This window comes from Astyanax mexicanus, chromosome 8 (assembly GCF_023375975.1).
Source record: "Astyanax mexicanus isolate ESR-SI-001 chromosome 8, AstMex3_surface, whole genome shotgun sequence".
NCBI lineage: Eukaryota > Metazoa > Chordata > Actinopteri > Characiformes > Acestrorhamphidae > Astyanax > Astyanax mexicanus.
Genome location: NC_064415.1, coordinates 29,438,896 through 29,462,418, shown reverse-complemented (window position 1 = coordinate 29,462,418; position 23,523 = coordinate 29,438,896). Strand labels below are relative to the sequence as shown.

General features: G+C 33.7%; 1 protein-coding gene across 1 annotated transcript; it reads left to right on the top strand.

Moving 5' to 3' along the window:
- The first annotated feature begins 1,061 nt into the window (after positions 1-1,061).
- Positions 1,062-15,916, top strand: fcer1g (Fc epsilon receptor IgFc epsilon receptor Ig). Its single transcript, XM_007255066.4, has 5 exons — positions 1,062-1,234; positions 7,690-7,781; positions 7,892-7,930; positions 14,240-14,266; positions 15,470-15,916. Exons 1-5 carry the CDS (start codon positions 1,171-1,173, stop codon positions 15,536-15,538), a joined length of 291 nt encoding a protein of 96 aa, XP_007255128.2. The 5' UTR covers positions 1,062-1,170; the 3' UTR covers positions 15,539-15,916.
- The last annotated feature ends 7,607 nt before the right edge of the window (positions 15,917-23,523 follow it).

The following is a 23,523-nucleotide window of genomic DNA, read 5'->3' as shown; positions in this document are numbered from 1 at the left end:
AACACAGACTAATGCTTTGAATTAGTTGCTGTTTTTTATTTTAGTTAATTTATAAAATGTATGCTTATATTTTACAATAACTATAATATATATTTCCTGATTAAATATTATGTAATTTTTTTACATGCACCTATGGTCACCCCTTCTCTGAAGGGTTAGAAGGGCCTCACTGCACACCACTGAGTGTACCTATGATGAAAATTACAGACCTCTCTCATCTTTCTAAGAAGGAGAAGAATTGAGGCCAAATTAAAAAGCAATGACTTCAGATGGATATGATGGAATAAAACCACTTTTTCATCCCTCCATACAGCCGAGAACATATGTTGATTTAACATTCAAATTTCAATGTTTGCACAACTGTTTAACATTAGATGTTGTTTCAATGTTGAAACAAAAACAGACATTACTTCAGTATTTGCATATTGCGTGTCCAACAGTTTCTGACACTTACTATCAGTGTGTAGGGATCCCCCTGGGCTACCTTAGAAAAAAATTGAGTTTCCCTTTTGCTGTAATAACATGATGTTTTATTTATACTAACTTAAATTTTTATTCCCCATTACTTAAATTTTTAAAATAAACAAAAAAAAAAGAGTAAACTGTCTGCTTAAAAAAGTTAAGTAAATTTATGCAGTCTTACAGTATAACAAAAAAAAAGTTAAATTAACTTCCCCTTTAGTTGCAATAACTTGATGTTCTAAGTTTTGCTAACTTAAGATTTCTTTACCCATTACTTAACTTTTTTAAGGCAACAGGTTTCCTCAAATTTTTTAAAGTAAATTCAGCTTATCTGGGCTTACAGTGTAGAAGATTTCTAATTAACTGGAAACTCTTGTCATTTTCTGTTTTTAGCAAATATAGTGGTCACAATGTTAATGCTAACCTACATGATCAAATAGCATGAGCAAATAGAATGACACCTCAGGCAAAGAAGTTTCCATCACTGCTTTAAAAAGTACTGATCTATAGACCTTTAAAGTTTTTTTTTTCACTTCGACATTTTGAGGCGGGGGTTGGCTTAAACTTTAAAACGGACATATGCCAACCACAACTTCCCCTTGCATGCCTCTCACGCTCTCTTCACGTCCGTTTCCTGAAAGCCTCTGAGCTTGCTGTCCATCGGCGCAGTCTGTGGTTCTGTTTCTCTGTAAGACCTACAGCCTAACGATGAAAAGGCCTGGATTCTCCATCTTTTCGCTTTTCCCTCTCTGGATGACTTTTGGCAGCGCTGGTAAGATTAGACAGCTTCAGCTTTAACTTTAACATTTTAGATGTTTAGTTGTTACTTTGTTTATGTTACCTTTCAGGCAGTAGATGTTATGAATATGAGTGATTTCAAATGTAAATGGATTATAATAAATCCTGAAATGAATGATGATCTGATGACTATACAATAATCTAAGTATTATTATCTATATGTAGGTTATATGATGAGAAATGACCAGTTTTACATACATACCCACTCAGTCTTGTTCTGTTGTATATGTCAGTGCTTACTCTGACTGAAGTAAATACCTAACCACAGCAGCTTAAGAAGGAAACCTTTCTTTGCAGCTTTTTCAGTTACAGAGAAATACATAGTACAGATTGAGTTTAAGAGCAGTATAAATAGATTAAGAAATAATCACAGTCCACAGAGCTTTACAAATAAGTAAAAGTGAACCTCTATGACATTAGAATATCTCAAAAACATCAATGATAATATGTTTTTCCACATTTAACTGCCATAGTTTTGCCCTTTCGCAGAATAGTGATTCCTAGTTCTGTTTTTTTTTTAACACAAACTAAACCTGATAACTACTAGATGAGTTAAACTATGTGTTTAAAATCATTAGGGAAATGACCAATCTTCACTGCAGGACCATAATGGAGATAACTTGGTATTTTACATATAATACACATATCAGCATTGTAACTGGTAATATACAACAGTAAAATGACTTTGAAAGCATTACAGATTTTTAATATGGTCTGTATTTGTTATGACACTGTAATTGACACAGAAGTGATCACAAAGTGGACATTGATTTATTAATTTCATTTGAAATTAACTGGAATTATCTTTAAAAAATGAGGAAATGAGATCTAGACTTGAATCTGTTGAATCTATTTGAAGTTGTTAGCGATGTTTGCGATGTAGACGACACTCAAGAATACGTACATTACTTTTTAACTTTAGAAAGAAATCATACAGAAAAAAAACATTTATAAAATAAATTTAAGCATTTACTATTATTTCACAAATTTGCACACTATGGATTTTACGAGCGAGCAATTGATCTATCTGTCTGCATGTCAAGTCCCCTAAAATAGCACCTTTATAGGAAAAGGAAAATAATCTATAAACTTTTTCATGGAAGTCAATGTAAATTAACAAATGGGAAAATTATATATAATATATATATATATATATATATATATATATATATATATATATATATATATATATATATATATATATATTTGCAGTTCTGGTAAACGTGAACTACATTTTATTGTCTCGTATGCATTCTATAATTTATCTTCCTTTGAAATCTGGTCAGTTATAAATTACTATATTTATAACTATATATTTATACTATATTTGTGTCAGTTACATTTTACTCTTTGAACTATCATTACAGTATTTACCCTGCTATGAACTGTACTTTACTATGTTTGTAGTGCATTATAGAAAAAACAACTATCCTTTGAACATTAGTTTTGTTTTATAATATAGTTATAATAGTTTATTACAGTTTCTTTTTTTTAAATGTCCAAATATTATAAATATAAGTTATAAGTATAAAATCAAAGCAAACCTCCGAATCTCTATGAACAGTACTGATCACAACACCAAGTGGGTGTGGAAAAAAAAAATCCTGTGGGTGGTTGTCAAAACACCATTTATTTATTTATTAATTTATTTATAATCATTATTTATAATCAATAAAACCAAAGTAGAACATCTAAAAGTGTCACAAAAAAATCACACAGCCTTCCACACAAAACTGTTTAAGCTTGATTGGTGAGATTTGAACTGAACAGACTGAATGTCCTGTTCAGTCCTAAAGGTGTGTTTATAAAAGGGTTCCTTTTACATTTATGGATACATGTAAACTGAGGGGATACAGTTTGGGACACAGAACTCTTTTAGAAGATGATTTATCTTCACATAAAGGTTTTCTGCATACAGAGGAAAGGCTTAAAGCCTGAAATGAAATGAAACTAAAGCCTTTCTTATTTCATGTGTGCTTGAGGTCCGAGCAAGACTGCATTAACTGCCTAATCTAGGCCACATTAAATACGTCAGTGTACGAGTGCGTAAGAATACAGTTTGATTTAGACATTCTGAGATGCTTTTATATTCACTTACAGTTTGGTTTTAATCATAAGCCGATATTCAACAGGTGTAATCAAATAACTAAAGAAATCAATGACTGATGTGTTGCAATCAAAACAATAGTGATGTTTAAGGTTTATTCGCACATTTCATAAACACTAAACATGTGGCCTAGAGTTAGTTTTATAAAAGCCACACTCTAACTGGCTAAAGCGGTTAGCTGTGTTTTACAAAACACAAAGTGACCTGTGCAGTTTTAGCCTGTGGTTTAACACCAGAGCTCAGAGAAGAACATCCGTCATACACAGTTTTCACAGTTTTTGTCTTTTAGAAACTAATGCCTTCACTAAAATTGTAATAGCTGAAGTGTTTAAGAGGATTTAGATCATTTCACAAATTTCTTGCACACTAAAAATGTAACACTTATTTTAATTACGTTTTTTATTTATTTGGTCTGTGGTGGACACGATGACTCTGTAACGCGGCACGAAATCCTGTATTAAATTTAACAAGCAGTAAAAAACTGTCATTATCAACATCTCACAACTCAAATGTTTAACAGTTCTACATACCAACTTTTCACAGTAACAAGTGAAAACAGCTAAGCTGCGGTTATAGAAGAGGCATTATTAATATTCAGTCTGATTGTCTGTTTGTCACATCATATTTATTTGATGGCAAATTAAAGTAGCTTACAGAAAAGAAACAGCAGAAGATGCGTTGTTAAACACATTATTACAATATAGTAACACAATAGAAATCTGTGGTAAAAAAATAAATATATATTCAATATATGATTTCTTTCTTTTTTTCAAATTATATATTGTGATATTAAACAGAAATGGAGATACATGGATTTGTGTGTGTGTGTGTGTGTGTGTGTGTGTGTGTGTGTGAGACAGCACCAATATACTTCATTTGACAATTAATACTCAAAGAAAAGAGCTAAGGAATGTAGCTAAGGATACAGTAGTTTAAAATTTGATATGAACAGCCGAGATGACAGAATTAACACAGAGTGTTGGTATAGTTTACATGAGGATATACAGCTCTGGAAAAAATTAAGTAACCACTTCAGTTTCAGTTCCTTTGCTGTTTATAGGTATATATTTCAGTAAAATGAACATTGCTGTTTCATTCTATAAACAACATTTCTCTCAAATTCCCAAAAAAATATTTTTATGTAGAGCATTTATTTGCAGACAACAAAAAATGGCAGAAATAACAAAAAAGATGCAGAGCTTTCAGATCTCAAATAATGCAAAGAAAACAAGTATATATTCATAAAGTTTTAACACTGGTTTTTAAGCACTTTTCATGCACATTTAGCCCATTTAAAGCCAGTGCTAGTAGCACAGTTGGTTAGCAGAGCTGTAAACTAGCTACCAGCAGTGCAGACAGAACAGTGACACTGATACTTGGAGTTTAGCTGGGCCCAGAATGACTGGACCAGTATTGTCTGGAACACCTGTAATACTACCATATATCATGGCATATGGGAGCATGCTGGCTTAGAGGTTAGAATGTTTACCTCCCAGTACTGGAGTCTTGGGTTCAAGTTCCTATCTGAGTGGCATTAACTGCCTAATCTAGGCCACGTTAAATACGTCAGTGTACGAGTGCATAAGAATACAGTTTGATTTAGACATTCTGAGATGTATATTCACTTACAGTTTGGTTTTAATCATAAGCCGATATTCAACAGGTGTAATCAAATAACTAAAGAAATCAATGACTGATGTGTTGCAATCAAAACAATAGTGATGATTTAAGTTTTATTCGCACAATCCATAAACACTAAACATGTGGCCTAGAGTTAGTTTTATAAAAGCCACACTCTAACTGGCTAAAGCGGTTAGCTGTGTTTTGCAAAACACAAAGTGACCTGTGCAGTTTTAGCCTGTGGTTTAACACCAGAGCTCAGAGAAGAACATCCGTCATACACAGTTTTCACAGTTTTTGTCTTTTAGAAACTAATGCCTTCACTAAAATTGTAATAGCTGAAGTGTTTAAGAGGATTTAGATCATTTCACAAATTTCTTGCACACTAAAAATGTAACACTTATTTTAATTACGTTTTTTATTTATTTGGTCTGTGGTGGACACGATGACTCTGTAACGCGGCACGAAATCCTGTATTAAATTTAACAAGCAGTAAAAAACTGTCATTATCAACATCTCACAACTCAAATGTTTAACAGTTCTACATACCAACTTTTCACAGTAACAAGAAAGCTGCGGTTATAGAAGAGGCATTATTAATATTCAGTCTGATTGTCTGTTTGTCACATCAAATTTATTTGATGGCAAATTAAAGTAGCTTACAGAAAAGAAACAGCAGAAGATGCGTTGTTAAACACATTATTACAATATAGTAACACAATAGAAATCTGTGGTAAAAAAAATATATTCAATATATGATTTCTTTCTTTTTTTCAAATTATATATTGTGATATTAAACAGAAATGGAGATACATGGATTTGTGTGTGTGTATGTGTGAGACAGCACCAATATACTTAACCCTTTATTTGACAATTAATACTCAAAGAAAATAGCTAAGGAATGTAGCTAAGGATACAGTAGTTTAAAATTTGATATGAACAGCCGAGATGACAGAATTAACACAGAGTGTTGGTATAGTTTACATGAGGATATACAGCTCTGGAAAAAATTAAGTAACCACTTCAGTTTCAGTTCCTTTGCTGTTTATAGGTATATATTTCAGTAAAATGAACATCGCTGTTTCATTCTATAAACAACATTTCTCTCAAATTCCAAAAAAATATTGTTATGTAGAGCATATATTTGCAGAAAATGAAAAATGGCAGAAATAAAAAAGATCTCAAATAATGCAAAGAAAACAAGTTCATATTCATAAAGTTTTAACACTGGTTTTTAAGCACTTTTCATGTATCTTGGCATGTTCTCCACCTCCACCAGTCTTACACACTGCTTTTGAATAGCTTTATGCCACTCCTGGTGCAAAAATTTAAACAGTTCAGCTTGGTTTGATGGCTTGTGATCGTCCATCTTCCTCTTGATTATATTCCAGAGGTTTTCAATTTGGTAAAATCAAAGAAACTCATAATTTTTACATGGTCTCTTGTTTTTTTCAGGGTTCAGGTTTAGTGCTGAGATTAGCCCATTTAAAGCCAGTGCTAGTAGCACAGTTGGTTAGCAGAGTTGTAAAATAGCTACCAGCAGTGGTACTTGGAGTTTAGCTGGGCCCAGGATGACTGGACCAGTATCGTCTGCATAGGAACACCTGTATTACTGCCATATGTAGTGGCATATGGAAGCATGATGGCTTAGTGGTTAGAACATTTACCTCCCAGTGCTGGAGTCTTGGGTTCAAGTCCCTCTCTGAGTGGAGTTTCCATGTTCTCCTGTGTGTGTCTGTGTTGTTTCTTCTAGGGACTTTGGTTTCCTCCCACAGTCCAAAAACATGCAGATCAAGTAAAATGGATACTTTAAATTGCCCAGAAAAAATGACTCTAAAATTCTCTGGTGTGAATGTATGTGTGTGTGTTTATTTCACTGGAGTCTTAAATACTGTCTCCAGGCAGAATCATACCTCAATCACAATCAAATTTTGCAAGGAACAGTAATTTATATTTTAAGTTTAATTACTACTGCAAACTAGTATTTTTAGTATAGTTTTTCAATTTCCTTTTTCTTTTGTTCTGATTTTTTTTTTCCAGATTTTCACGGCATAACTTGCTCTGCATTTTTTTTTTAGTTAAGACTGTGTTCCAAATCCAGATCATGTGATCTGATTGTGTGATTCAGCTTTTTGAGCAAATGGGGTGAAAATTCACACCAATCTATCTACTGTACTTCTGCTTGACCCATACGCACTATTCTGGATATGCAGTCTCAGTGCAGACCTGTCGTTTTAACCTGCACTCGTTTATTTGTTGTTTTATTTTCATCCCTCATTTCTTCCATTCGTTTTCGTCCACAGTCAAGGCCTAGAGTTTGATTTGTCTGACAGCCTCTACACTTCATTTACTCTATCAGGACAGGTTCAAGTTCTAATCCACAGCCATACTTACCTGCTTCTATTTATTTTTTCATCCATCCATTCAGCTGGGCACCTTTTCTGTGTTCCTTTTAGAAAAACATTATATATATATATATATATATATATATATATATATATATATATATATATATATTTATTTATATATATTTTTTTAACAATAACAATATCTATTATTACTACTAATAGTAAGTACTTTATTAATTTTTTTTTTAATGATTATTATTTGTAGCAGTAGTAGTATTTTATAACTAGAGGGTGAACAACCATTTGGTATAGGCATTCTTTAATTTTGCCACCTCTTTATTATTTTTTTCACAGCTGCTTTAGATGAACCCAAAATCTGCTATGTCTTGGATGCCGTTCTATTCATCTATGGAGTTGTCCTTACAGTCCTTTACTGCAGAATGAAGGTACGCACTGTAATCCACTTCTTCTGCACTTACTTATAATCATTCTTTGGTGCTATAGTATTTAGTGAATCATACTGGTTCAATGACGAGTGATGTTTTCACTTTCACAGTTGCTGAACGAAAATGCAAAGAACAGCTCTTACATAAAGGTAAGATATTCATGAATAAAATATTAAATTAAACTGACAGACAGCACTCTGTGATGCGCTTTCATATTTTGTACGTATCTGAAGCTGATAGTCGGTGCTGAGATCTTGATAATACAGTAACTTCAAACTGTTTGCCTGGAATCAGGTGTGATTATACAACAGTGATGATATCTAGATCGGAAATTACATTATAGGTGTGGATTTATGATACTGATTATGCTGATGGGAAAATGGAATTTGGTAACTGAAATATTACTTCTGATTTTTTTTATGAAATCATTAGATCATTAAACCATTTGGATCTAACTACTTAACTGTAGGTTAACATACAAAAGTAAAAAAAAAATCTAACTGAGAATTTTAAGACAGAATTGTTTTTGTGGATTGACAATTTTGTCTTTTAAAATATCAGCTGATCAAAAGTGTTTTAATGTTAAAATGTCTCATGATTCCAAACTCATAAAGTTGCTAAGTTTAGGAAGGAAGCTAAAAGTAAACCCTAGTGATTAAGTGATTATTTAATAAAAAAAAATGTAAAACCCTTTTAAAACAGTTTGACAACAGTATATTTTACTGGTCAGATCTTTGGTCTCAGGATTGTATAAGTTAAATATAGCTAGGCAGCTAAGCTTTCTTTCAACATATTCAACATGACAAGCAGTTGACTGACAGGAAAATATTTCTAAAATCTGCCTCATTCTAGAAATTGTCAAAAAAAAAAATATATATATATATATTATATATATACCATGTCATGCAAAAAAAAAAACGTGAATGTGACAGTTGTACTTTACATTGTCTTAAAATGTTATGATGTGCAGAAATACAATGAAATGGAAAAAAAAAACTTTTTACATTGACTTCCATTAAATGTTAGGAAGGTTCTTCCTAAGATTTACACTTTGGCGATACAAGGACTTTGACCTTAACTGAAGTGTTAAGTGATTTCTCAGCAACATTAATGAAAGAGACAGATGTCGCCTGTTGGTATTACAACAGAAAAGAAACAAGAAGTAAGAACTAGTTAAATAGGAAATGAGTACTCTTGTCTTTTTTAATCAGACTGCACAGTGGAGTTTCACACTGACAATACTAATTTATCTAAACTCAGTTTACTTTCTCTTTACTCCGGACCCTGACAGACAACGACAAAATACAGATGCTAAATATAATGTTTGCATTGGCTAGAACCTCTTAAAAGCACAAAATATACAAAAAAAAAAAAAATAGCACAAAAAACACAATTTACCTTCTGAAACATTTTCGTATAACAATAAAATGTAACATAATAAAATAATTATAAATTGACACTAGTTATGAAACTATGTCTCAGTTAATTATTATTTACAACATTCTTTAGCATAAAAAATATTCATGTTCGATAGTCTTAACTAGTGTCAATTAATAATTATTTAAGGCAATATGTGTATTTTTATTACTGTCATAAGTGCTATTAATTGTGACCCTTATTGTAAAATGTTACCCAATTAAGTGTGGTAATAGACTGACAGGTCAACAGTCTGATTAAAACAAGTTACTATATGTCAGGTTTATAAGACCTTATTTTATTATAAAGTATTAATAAGTAATTAATAAGCATTTTAAACATCTCCAGAGGATCAACACTTTTTATAGTATAATAAATTATTGCTTATTTGCAGAGTTTAAAATATTGCATAAAAGTAAACCATAATGAGAACCATGTACTAATGTTTAATCATTTTAAGTTAAATTCAACATATAAGAAAGCAACAGGTTTTTATGCTGTTATACAAGAATGGAGGCATTAGTCTTAGAATCTATTCACATGATCTGTTCTACTTCTTGGTTGTGTGGATTACGTACTGTAAACCACTGTTTACTTTGAGTTATTTAAAGTGGAGTCTGTGGTTATGTTTATGTTTATTATACAGGTTTTTTTCCACTGTTTCCAGAAAGTAAATGTAGTTTTTTGGAATCTTTTTGTTGTCTCAGGATCTTATTTCACAAAAGCATTATAGAGTAATGCCAACCATTCACTGGACTTTTATAAAAATTACTTTGAAAAGACTGACACTCTCACATCCAAAGAGAATTTTTTTATTACTCTGAATTTCTTGCAAGTCATTTACAAGGCTATGTACAAGACTGCAACTAGATCTCTTTACTGATATTTCCTATCATGCTGTTTTATTAAATGTGCAAGAAACTTCGAAATAACAGAGCGCAAAAAAAAGCTTTGTCCACAAAAATGTGTGTTAGTACAAAAAAATGTGGATATAACCGTGGTTAGATTAATCTAAATGAAGACAGCTGCTTTCTGATTGGTGCTGGAGAAAACTCACGTAATGTTAATCTACACGGTCCATTTTACAACTTGTGATTAAATTAAATACTGCAAATTTTTTTCAGAATGCAGAGTCTAGAAAAAAATGCCAACTTCTCCAAATGATCGAGATGATTAGAGTGCGCTGAAGCTGTAGCCATATCTAGATAATTTCTAGATGGAAACCAGATTTTGATGTGGATTCATGATACTGATGGTGCAGAGGAGAAAATGGAATTTAGTAACTGAAATATTACTAAATATTTTAGTAATAAAATCAATAGATCATTAAACCATATTGATCAGTGTAACTACTTTACTGTAGGTTAACATACAAATGTTATAAATGAAATAATTCCTAACCTGAGAATTTTAATAAGGAATTATCTTTGTGGATAACTACTTTACTGTAGGTTAACATACAAAAGTAAAAAAAAAAAAAAAACATAGAATCTTAATACAAAATTGTCTGTGTGGTTTGCCATTTTTCTCTTTTAAAATATAAACTCTCCAAAAGTGCTTTAGTGTTAAATTGTGTTGCGATTCCATGATTTATAAAGCTGCTAAGTTAAGGAAGGAAGCTAAAGGTAAATCTCAGTTATATTAGATTGAAAAATGTAAAAATATTGAAAACTTTTGAGAACAGTATATTTTCACTGTTTAGAATTCTTTGCTCTCAGGATTGTATAAGTAAGCTATAGCTAGGCAGCTAAGCTTTAAACATATTCAACATGACATCACCCAGTTGACTGACTAGAAAAAATAAATAAATCTGCAGTCTAGAAATTGCATTCTAGATATTGTCTGTAATTCAGGATCAAATTCACAATGAATTTAATTATAGACCATATCATGCACTTTGTGTCTCTATTTTCTGTTTTAGCGAAATGTGAATGACGTGGGAAAAAAATACTTTTTACATTAACTTTCATGGAATGTTATGAAGGTTCTTTTTCCCTCTACTGTAAGACTGACATTTTGGAGATACAAAGATTTTGACCTTAATAATAGGTAATAGTAATAGGTGGTGAAAAAGAGCACCTTCACCAAACGGTCGAGATGATGAGAATGCCCTCTAACTCTAGAAAGACTCAACTGATTTCATAACACTGTTTCAGTGTACTACACAGCAAAGTTAGCTTTCTGAATAGAAACATCACAACAAAAGAAACACCTCAGGTCCTTAATAATTATTAGCTTAAATAAATGGTTTTGTACACTGTGGGACACACTTTTTAAATGTCACTGTAGGGAACCTTTTTATAAGTTGCACAATTTTATAATGATGTTGGAAATAAGTCTGCGATGTGAAATCGCTTGAAAAGTTATGTGTGAGGCTGTGATTAAGTATAATAGAGAGAGTGTTCAGTGAGATGCTTGCTTGCCACTGAAGGTGAGCCATCTTTGTGATAAACTACTTTTTTAAAAAACCTAACTTAAAAGTGCTAACTAAAAATCCATCTGTTAAAAAAACAGTGGAATGTATTATCTCTTATTTATTCTAGCCATGTTCAATTGGAATTAATTTAATGAGTTAACATGACTTTTATAAAAGATTAAATACAGATAACCACTGTGTTGTTCCACAGCATTCAGTGTTTGAGGAAGGAAGACCTCAGATAAAAATAGGACCTAGGGGTTGTTTATATTAATGTGAGATTAATTGTAAAGGAACATAAGCCACCTGACTGCGACTAGCAGTATACCTTTGAGCTTCAATTTTCTGTGGTTTCTATTGAGGTTTGTTGAGCAACATTTTTGGGGGATGTGAAATGTTACTTTTAGAAACTCTTGACAGTTTATCTTTTTTTTAAATCTTCTTTAGTATAATCTTCTTTCCAATCCCCTTTGCTCTTTAGATGGTGTGCATATCTCCACTCATCTTGTTTTCAGATGCCGGAAGCACTTTTTAATAGACACATATCTAGATTATATCTAAAAGCTTAGTCCAGAGAAACGTATTCATCCTTCATTAGTTTCAAAACTTTATACAGTGTCACAGATTGTCATACAATATATATATTTATTAATATTGTTTTTCTATTTCCATTCACTGGAAGATTATATGAACACTGGGTGGTGCATCTCTTTTTGTTATTAAATCTTAACGGCATAGATTCCACAAAATGTTGGACACATTCCTTTCTGAGATTTGGGATCATGTTGACATGAATTAATTATGCAATTCATGCAGATCAGGACATTTTTAGTTCTTTGAATCTCCTGTTCTGCGACATCCTAAAGCTGTTCTGTTGGATTCAGATCCATAGACTGGGAACATCCTTAAAGAACCTTCATGGATGACATTTTCTGTAGTAACTTAAAAGAAAAAAAAAACATTTCAAAATCAAGTGCTGGGTATTAATCTACAGAGGTTTCTCTCCTAAAAACGATTTATTTGGGTGAGTGAAGCATTTCTGGTTACTTACAGTAAGCTTAGATTTCCAGCATTTTAGTGAAGTTAGTAGCAGCCCTAGCGATGATTAGCAGTGGCGCTAGCCACGGTTAGCAGCAGCACTAGCCGCGGTTAGTGATACATGCCAAAAGACAGCGCTACACTGAGAAACCCAGAGTCCTATGTAGCTTGTTTTAGAATGGTAAACATGCAGGCTACAGTCAGATATACTCACCTCTCAATGACGAAAGTGCTAATGCTGCAGTTAGCAGCTAATGCTAATATGGGGAGGAGCAGGTGGGGCAGAAATCCCTATCCAATGCTTGGAAATTAGAATTATGTAGCCATTTCACACACTCACGCTCACATTTATAACTGATTGTTTCTTTAAATATCATTGAACATTGCTGTCATTTTCACTAAATCAGACTGAGAGGGATTTTGCTTTGTAGCTACAGTTTAATAATATGGTAAATTGTGGTCATGATGGCATGTGAGCACATGTTCAGCAAAAACACTTAAACAGACTGTGGCATTTCTATTCACAAGTCTGGACTGTTGACACAAATTAGGTTGGGTTCATGTAATCCTGCTGTTAAATCCAATTTCTGACACTGCCATCTAATCATAATTGCCCATGAGAATGAATCTAAATGAACTGCTGATTATATTTAGTGCATGAATGGTTAGCGCAGGTGTTCCTTATAAAGTTCTTGGTGAGTGTACAGTAGTGTTCTCATATAGCATCACAGTGAAGACATGTGCAAAAATTTCTGTTGCGTTACTATTCTTATTCTTGAGCTCATCTAAAGGCCACATGAAGTTTGAGGGTCTGCAGAGATTGACTCTCAGAAAGTTTGTGATCTCTGCACGCTCTGTGCCTCAGTATCTGCTGACCCCATTCTGTTATTTTACATTGAGAGAATATGATGCTTTTGTTCCCAATGGCCTCCACTTTGTTATATCACTGACAGTTGGCTGTGTAATATACAGCTCTGGAAAAATTAAGAGACCTCTTCAGCTTCTGAATTAGTTTCTCTGATTTAGCTATCTATAGGTACATGTTTAAGTAAAATGAACATTGTTGTTTTATTCTATAAACTACAGACAACATTTCTCCCAATTTTGTAAATAAAAATAATGTCATTTAAGGCATTTATTTGCAGAAAATGAGAAATGGCTGAAATAAAAAAAAAGATTTAATAATGCAAAGAACAAGTTCATATTAATATAGTTTTAGGAGTTTAGAAAGTAACATATGGTGGAATAACCCTGGTTTTTAATTTCAGTTTTCACGCATCATGGCATGTTCTCCTCCACCAGTCTTACACACTGCTTTTGAATAGGTTTTATACAACTGTGGCCATAAAAGATAATTGGAACCTGAGTTCAATGATTTGAATGGGTGAGGGGATAGGACAATATAATGATTATAATTTTAGAGTGCAGGAACAAGCCTAAATTGATTAAATACCTCACAATACAATGGTCTCATATAGTTCCAGTGTTAGATGAAAGACATAAGTGGATTCTAGATCAACATTTTTAATCTAAGACGTGTGATACCTGTGTAACATTCACATTCTCACAACTCTTTTTGTTTTTACAGAAAGATGAAGGAGAGGGTGTTTATGAGGTAAGTTTCAGTTTGTTCTCTGTGTACCGTAGATACTTTATCACACCGCTGAATTGGTCAGGTCTTTCTGCCTCCAGCACGCCTCATACATTTCACCTAGTTTTAGCCCGACCAGCAATCTAACCACTAGAGTCAAATGTCCTGCTTTCTCACAGACATCATTGCTTTGAGAGCAATTGGTGGCTTTAATTCATATTCCTTTGTACACAAATTATTTTAGGGCCCTGGCAAGCTGCCAAATGCGCAGCACGCAGCTTGATTTAAGGTGTTGTGCTACTCAAAACACGCAAACAGCATGTACTTATTTTCTTAATTAATCATGGGTATGTTTTGAGGGTAATGTGGAATAAACCAATAGGCATGTTTGCTGATAAAGAGTCAGGTGCACTCTGACTTTGATGGTGGATTGTTATTTTACTGGCGCAGCGCTTCGCCAGCAATTTTAACTCAATCAATTTTAACCTCACTTCCAAAGCACCGTGCCCATTAGCGTAGATATATTCACAGGCTTTGTCACTTTTTAAACTGCAGAAACGGAAGGTGTAAAAATAGACTGTTGGTGGGGTGTGAGAGAGCAATGAACATCGCAATGCGCCTTGCACAGAGTGTACGATAGAGCCTTTAGGTGCAAAAAGATGAAATACATGCCAGAATCAATACAAGAAAGCAAAATTGAATAAAGGGGGAAAATAATTTCTAAACAGTGGAGCTGCCTAAGTAAATACAATAAATTACATTAAGCCAAAACTCTTGGTTGCCTACTTCTGTGGAGTACTGTATTTGTGAAAAATCTAGACAATATTTGTCACTAATAGGCTAAAAACTTTACAAAATTGCAACTGTGTGTGTGTAGCCTGTGTACACATCAAGTCTAGATCATATCTTAATGCTTCAGTGTAATTTTTGGACTATGGTCAACCACGCGTATTTAACCACAAGCTTCATGCCTTGGTTTCCACCGCTGCTGCTGGTAAGTGATCCGAGTAGCGCAGAAAAACAAACTGCATTGTAGCAAAAGTCTAAACCTCATGTTATTTGATCAAACCTCCTCTTGAGTTCCAGACATTTATTTTCTGATAATTTGCTTTCAATTGCTTTACCAGACACAGTATATGGCCTGTAGAGTTTCTATAGAATTGCCACTAATGCCACATCCTTTTTTCTCTCTTTCTCTCTCTCTCCCTTTCTTTTTCTCTCTCTCAGGGTCTTGCACCTCATGCTGAAGATGCCTATGAGACCATCCAAATGAAGAAGAAAAAAACTGTAGCATAGACTGACTTATTATCAAATCAGAAAGACTTTGAGATGTGATGAGGAATCAGTCTTAGCAACTCTCTGTAGTTGAGAGAGGGGCTCACTGCCTAACATGGGGAAAAGTATGGTTTATGTTTACGTAGGGTATGCTTTTGGTCATCTTCTCTTATTTCTATCTATCTGGTTCAGATATTTCTGGGGTTTTGTTCTACAAATGTACCAGAAAAGATTTTGTCATCAATGGGTTAGAAAAATCTTTCACTTTATGGTCAAAATGAATGTGCATTATTTAACTTGGCATGCTTTTACTCATCATATTGTTTTTATTTTGATACATTTATGTTATGTGTCCTTCAGTGGACTAGACACTGTAGCCAATAAAACTGTAAGAAAATATTGATAAGTGTTAATTTATATTGATTTCAAAAACACAATTATATTTTTTTAGCAAACCATGTTTTTTGTAAGATTTTTTTTTTACTTTTAATCAGATTGTTTGCATATGATGGTGTCTTTTTTATACAATGACAGTTTTCCTTTTAATTTGATTTAATGGTCCACTGTTTTTGAGACTAATACTTATCTTAATACTTATATATTTACTTATACTATAATATATAAATTAACATAATATGTTTATATAAAGTATACCTTATACTTTAAACTTTCAATACACTGAAGCTGATACAGATCAAGGGCATAGCTAGATCCCATATTAAACTTTCCAGGCAAATATGGTAATGTATCATCATGCAGAGCTTCTATAATATTCTGTGCATCATTTTTTAAACTGAACTGAAAAAAAAAATTCTTTACTTTTTGGAAGCAACAACATTTAAAATGCTGTTAGACTCCAAACACCAGCTGAGAGTCCATAAATTCCTGTACAGAGCTGTACTGTGATGGATTAGTAGTGGGCTGAGTGATGGGCTCCCCCATGGGACAGTTTTTTTTTTACGAATATTTTATGAATATGTATGTAAGTTTGAGAGAGATATGGTAAAACTAGCCAAACCTCTATGAAATATATGTTGAAAGGATTTTTACCTGGCAAAAATAAATAAATTTATATAAATAAATATATATTGGCCAGCATTCCCCTGGTAGTGGTACTGCTGCCCACTGGATGTAAATTGCATGCATTTTCTTTTGTAGCAGATGTTAATAATAATAATAAGCTATGTTCATCTTGATTAAATAACAAAAAATATAATTTAGTTAAAAATAATGTTAGTTTGTGTATACTTTCTCACCTATTGTTACTTGTGTAAACTGATGTGTACATTAATATGAAAATAGTCAAAGAACCATTTTTGCTTAGAGTGCAGATTTTTGTAATGTTTGTAATGAGATTTATATTGAAGAGAATTGTCGATATCTGTCTATGCTTTACTTCAAGCACTTTGGAAAGTACATTTTGTCGCTGTCCTATGAAAAACACTTATCTCCATTTTTATCGATTTTTAGTTTACTACATAATTTGAACAGACAAACTGTCCCTTACACTGTGCCAAAATTTCTTGATGAACGGACCAATAGAAACTCTTCAAAACGACCTGAAATAAACTTTTTTTACATTGACTTCCATTGAAATTGAAGAAGGTTTTTTCCCCTCTCCTGTAAAGTTGCTGTTTTGGAGATAAGTGCTTTTCATTGGACAGCGACGATTTGAACTAGTCAGTATCAGAATACTGGTTCTTTTGGCCCTTATAACTTCAGACTAGACAGAATGATATTTTCACAGCTTAATTGCTTTTTATTTTCAATTGTATTTATTTCCTGTTACGCATGTGTTATGTAATGCATCCACAATTGGACAAGTTTAGCTGAAATTATGAAAATGTGGTTGACCTAAAGTTGCATTTTAAATTGCTCATGGTGACCTTGTTCTGTTTTTCTAGATACAATTATGTTTTTTATTTTTTTTCTGAAGATACTTTAATCGCCATGATATTATTTTAAAATCAGTGTGGATATTTTAGCCGTCCTTTACTTAAGTTCAGGGACAATATGAGAAAATTAATGAGTAAAATTAATATAATTATTGCTGAAAATTCAGCAATTAAAAAAAGTTAACATTCCCCTATATGTGTAATAGTGTGTTAATTCACAGTAAATCTTGAGAATTGTAATGTTGCACAGTGTTTGTATACAATAAAAAAACTATGCTACCATTTATAGATTTGTGATGTGTAGATTAAATTACACTCTTTCATAAAGGCTTCTTTAAAGATATGTTAAATAAAAGGCTATGGTTATATACAGAACTAAACATAAAACATGAAGAACCATCTGGATGTGTTAAGAGATTTTTGATTGATTAAAAATTCTTCACATTGTTGGAAAAGGTTTTTTAGATGATTAAACAAATAACCTTTATTAACTGGTCTATGTGGTACTAACACAGGCCTCACTGTTATTAGCACCATTTTTTTCTCAGTGCAATCTGTTATGTGTAGTGCAGAACTTTGTAATAATGTTGTAAAAATTATTATCTTTATAAGTTATGAAATAAGGAATGTACATAAGAGTATATAAATAGGTAAAATTAGTAGATACAGTACTGAAGCTGTTGTTTTTGTTAACAAATTATTTTTTTTAGGAACACAAAAAGATTTATTTTAAATGTTTTTATCTTTTAGTCTGTGTACATTATGTTCTTTTCCATGTACCGGTATGCACACTTATGATAACTCTGTGTACTGCTTTATTGAGTTCTTCTGCTGGTCTTAAACTTCGTTCCCACGCCCGTCAACACTTTGCTCATTGAGGTTGTGTTTCTGTCTTTTACTGCTATGGCAACCAAGATCTTCCTCCTTCCACTGACCACAGAGTGTCCGATTCACTTCCTGTTTTGTGACCATGTGGTCTGTCAGCTAGAACTATAGCAGAATTCAGATACTTACAGAAAGTGTATATCGTCGCTGTCCAATGAAAAACAAGTATCTCCATTTTTGTTGATTTTAGTTTATGACATAATTTGAACACACAACTGTCCCTTACACTGTGTCACAAATTCTTTATGAATGGACCTAAAATAAATTATTTTTACATTAACTTTAAGTTTAATTTCTTTCCTGTGAAGCTGATAATTTGGAGATGCTAATGCGGGGGATTCGTTTTAACACATCTCTCTCTCTGACACACACACTCACACAAAAGAACAACAACTGAAATTACTATTTCATTACTAGCAAGTAGCTCACTTTTAAACAACTAACTTAGTGTTTTGTAAGTGTAACGGTCTTCTACTATGCCTGTGAAGTTTTTCAGTTTGGCAAGTTGCCAGTAAAGGAAGAGATAAAAACAGGAGTCAAAAATAGCTGCTAAAATGAGCAACAACTCAATATTAAAGTGACTAGACAAGCTCACAGACTCTAGACCAGGGGTCTCAAACTCAATTTACCCGGGGGCCGCTGGAGGTAGAGTCTGGGTGAGGCTGGGCCGCATCAGGTTTTCCACAAGAAAAGCTCTTACAAAAACATTCCAATGTTATCAAATGTCTTTATTTTTTAACACAAAATAAGATGAAAAAATAAATTAATTAACAATTCATAAGAAAAAAATAAAAATCAGTAAAAAATAAATTAAATGAAAATAATAATTATAATAATAAGAAGAAGAATAAGAAGAATAACACTGAAGAAACCACATATAGTTGCTGACTAGAGAAATGTAATTATTATTATTCAGATTCAAATGAAATTGATTCCTGAAATTGTCTGTGCTCATCACAAATCTTTCTCTTCACTGCAGGCTTTGAAAAAGACATGTTTGGGGCTGTATAATATATATAATTCCACTTGGTGTCGCTGTCGCGTTGAGTCTTTTCTGCTTCTTTTTCTGTCCTGTGGAACAGCAACTTCCGGGTTCAGACAGCGCGTGAAGCGGGAGCAGCCGCGGGAATTGCGCATGCGCCGCGTGCATATAATGACAAATTCAAACTAGCGGGCCGCGCTAACATTAAACTTTCATATTAAGGCGGGGCCACAAACTATCGTCCCGCGGGCCGCAGTTGGCCCGCGGGCCGCGAGTTTGAGACCCCTGCTCTAGACAATCTGCTGTTAATCTGCTGTTAACATTATTAGCTGTTTTAAAAAATATCTTCGTCCACACGAGCAGCATTTTCAGAAATATTCCCGTTCACACGGAAACGTCATACCACTCAAAAACGCTGAAATGAACAGGGATTCTCTACCGTTCGCAGTAAGGTTTGTAACTTACCTCCGGTCAGGAGGATCGGAAAAAAACTGCGCATTTTAGTAATGTTACCTCCGCTGTGTAAAATATTGTGAGAGTTAACGTTACATTAAATGAAACTGTGAACATGTTATTAATCCACACATTGCAGAGAGAACAGAATTAAGACAAATCTTAACGTGGCTTAATGTACTAAAACAACAAGAAACAAACACCAAACATCTTATTTTTTCACTGCATAATATCAGAATCCATAAACAAATCACTATAATCCACATTACTAAACCGCTGTAAAATCCAGAGAGGCTGTGGAGTAAACAGGCTTGTTCAGAAGTTCCACTAAAGGTAAATTATGTATTTTGAGTTTGCTGGTGTAGCTGGTCTGTCAGTATATCAAGGGTGGTTTTGGACCAGTATAATTAAGCTCATACCCATAGAGTAGCATGTAGAACAGACAAGACGCCACTATCAAGTGTCTCAGCTACACTGGTCAAACGTGTTACTGCGTTTACAGCTGGTTCTGGATAATTCCGCGCTGTTGGGTCAGAGAGGGCAGTTGGTTCATTAGTTGGATCAGCTGGGTGTAAATATGCTTTAAACGGCCGGAGTTCGCTGTTGTTGCGCCGAAAAGAGTACCCTCCCGATCGAAAAGGAAAAGCAGACATGCGCAGACTCGCTGTGTGACGTCAGCGTTTTCAAAAACCTCAGTTTTCCCCCGTCCACTCGGCTCCGCTGGAGAGGAGTTTTCAAAAATCTCCACCTTGGGAGCCGTTTTCTATAAGTTTACTATATGTACATCTGCGCTACACATCCAAACAATGTGTTTAAAAGCGCATCGTTTCAGCGTTCAGTGTTAAAGCACAGATATGCACGCTTGAACACATAATCCACTTGCTATATTTACTTTTTTCATCTATGTATATTTACTCCCACACCAGACAGCTCTGACCAATTAGAGGACACAGCCTCCTTGCATGGTTTGCTGGTGCGCATTTTGGTGCATCTACATTTATGTCTGTGTGAAACCAGACCAAACAGAGGGAGAAAACACTCCAAGTAAACAAACTCATCAACTGAGAAACTCATTGGACCAGACAAACGAACTACAGGTGTGAAAACCATACCTGTCAAGTTTTAGATTTAAAAATAAGGGATATTTTCCTCTGTCCGCTTAAAGCCGTCCCACCAGCTCAACGAAGGTTCAGTATCCCTTACATTTTAAGACAGGTTTCCAAAAATCTAAAATAACCACGTGAACCACTTACACACTACAATTAGATTATCAGAATCTGAAATGTTGTGGACATTCCTACATATGTCATTCTTTTAATACAGCCAAATTAAAAATCCCTTTCTAGATATTAAAAAAAGTTAAGAGTTCATGTCTTTTTTGCCATACATGTACTCTTTTATATTATACATTTTTTTATTTATTTAATAGATTTAAAATTGAACAAAGGGTGCACAAATTCTGCAAAATTACTGTTGGTGACCTAAAAATAGTATTATGAGCTTTTACTAAAAGGACATGGACCAGATATATTCCATCAGTAAAAATTAGTCCTAAGGGGCCTACACAATTAATACTTTTTAATTAATACTTCTTTCTTTTGATCACTCCACCCCTGATTAGTTCAGTGAATATTGGTCCTCTCCACATTTCTCACAAACTGTAATTGTTTTATTTTAAAAGGTTTAATCTGTGTGTTTTATTTCGGAGACGAGTATTTTTAAGCAGCTATCAGAAAAATCTCATCACAGTTTACATGATTAGCCTACCGTTACCTTTATTTTGGAAAAATCGCTGCAAATCCAGATCTGTTTTAACATCAGCTGCTCCGACTAGCTGCCTGAACTTACAGCGACGAGGGGCTTCACCACACTGACCCTTCTTTGCAAGCTGATTGGCTGTTTCTCCTGAAAGGCGGCACTTTCTCCTTGAACCGGCTCCACGATTGGTTAAGAGACACAGAGCGGTCAGTGCCCTGTCTCCTCAATAATATATATATTTTTATTTTAATATAATACGGGAAATTTACGGGAAAATACTAATACGGGAGGACGGCGGGAAAGAGGAGTAAAATACGGTAGTTTCCCGGCCAAAACGGGAGACTTGACAGGTATGGTGAAAACACCCTTAAAAAGATAAAACTTGCTTTGCATCTTTTAGAAAAATATGTGCATGCATATTTAGTGATTTTTTTTTGTCAAAAATATAAATTATTTAAACATGTACTCTTCATATACTTCCTGTCTGCCTACTGTTTCCCATGACACAAACTACATTTCCCAGAATTCACCTGTGCTCTCTGCCCCTCTGTCTGCTGCCTTGCTGTAGTTAACTACTGTTACCATCTTTAATAAATTCCCTGATTCTAATATGCATGTGCCTCACCCGTGTCTGGCATTCATGACACATTTCTTTAAAATAAACCCTTTTTTTATTAATAAAATTGTAATAATTAAGCTCAGAAACCTTGTAAAAAAATTATAAATCTGCCTGAGATTGGCTAATGCATATTTTGAATAGGTAAATATGTGTTCTTATATTAAAAGTTTAAAAAAGGATACAAAATGAAATTTAATGTTCAAGAATTACAACAAGCAAATGGCACCCATAAAGTGGAAAGGCCCAGGTGCTGATTTTATTCAGGAACTACTAAATCAAACAATGAGAACTATTAGCAGGATCACGAAAAATTTAAAGATGCTATTTTTTTGATTGGCTGTTGGATAACTGCATTTTTTTATTTATTGACTTGTGGTTTAAAGCTCTGTGGGAAACCGCTTGATGTCTGCAGACTGCTCTTCGTCAACAGTTTAAAACTAGCGGTGCACCATGGTGGTGTTTTCCTAGTCATTTCTGTGCGTAAGAGACACAAGGTGTGGCATAGGAGCGTGTGAACTGCTTGAAATTCATGTCTCAACTTAATGCGTAAAACTAGAGAGCCCTGTAAAGCATAGCAGGTGCCTTAGTAAGTATACACTGAGTGTATTAAAAATGCTCAGATGGTGTTTTAGAAGCTCATTTAGAACATTTAGAAGGTCCTTAACAGTTACTGTTGGTGCAAACACAGTAAGCTAGCTGAATAGATTGTAGCCATTTGGCTAGAGTTAGCTTTTAGTCTAGCACCTGCTCACTCCCCAAGCTTTCCCACCTGGATACCATAAGCCACCCACAACAATACAGTCTACTTTCTTCTCTTTGGCCTATCATTACTGTTTTGTCTTGTAATCGGAAAAGCAGACCAACATATTTGAAAGGGTGAAAGGGTGTTACATGAAAGTAAGTTAGCGTGAACATATGTTCTCTTTTTTGGACATATGTTCATGTTCCTCTTTTTGGGAAAGAGGAACGTGAGAGTTTAAGTCCTGCCTTAATGCTGCCACACAGTCTATCAACCATCTTTATATGACAACTGAAGGTCTTATTTGTTTACCATTTGAAATAATGTTAATATTGACAAGAAATAAAAAAGTAATGTGATGCAATCTGATAACTTATTTGCTTTCTAAATGTATTTGCAAGACACATTATTCGCAATTAAAGTGCCCAATCCATCTGCCCATCCTCCCCTCCACCCATAACATCTCAACTACAGTGTGTTTTTTTTTTTAAACTAAAATATGGTCAAGCTACATCTGCCAATAAAGTTTAATATAAACTCTTGTATAACAGCAGCAGCTACTCAAATTTGGCTCTCCTACACCTAAAGAAATGTATTTTAATCATCCTCTTTTTCATTTTAGAAATCTTTCATATTTTAACAAAGCAAGGATTTGTGAGGCTGCCAATCTTATGA

Bases quoted from the DNA above. Each gene is read 5' to 3' on its own strand.
- fcer1g (XM_007255066.4), top strand. From the start codon at position 1,171: ATGAAAAGGCCTGGATTCTCCATCTTTTCGCTTTTCCCTCTCTGGATG. The intron at 7,782-7,891 runs GTACGCACTGTA...TCACTTTCACAG, and splicing joins TCCTTTACTGCAGAATGAAG to TTGCTGAACGAAAATGCAAA. The intron at 14,267-15,469 runs GTAAGTTTCAGT...TCTCTCTCTCAG, and splicing joins AAGGAGAGGGTGTTTATGAG to GGTCTTGCACCTCATGCTGA.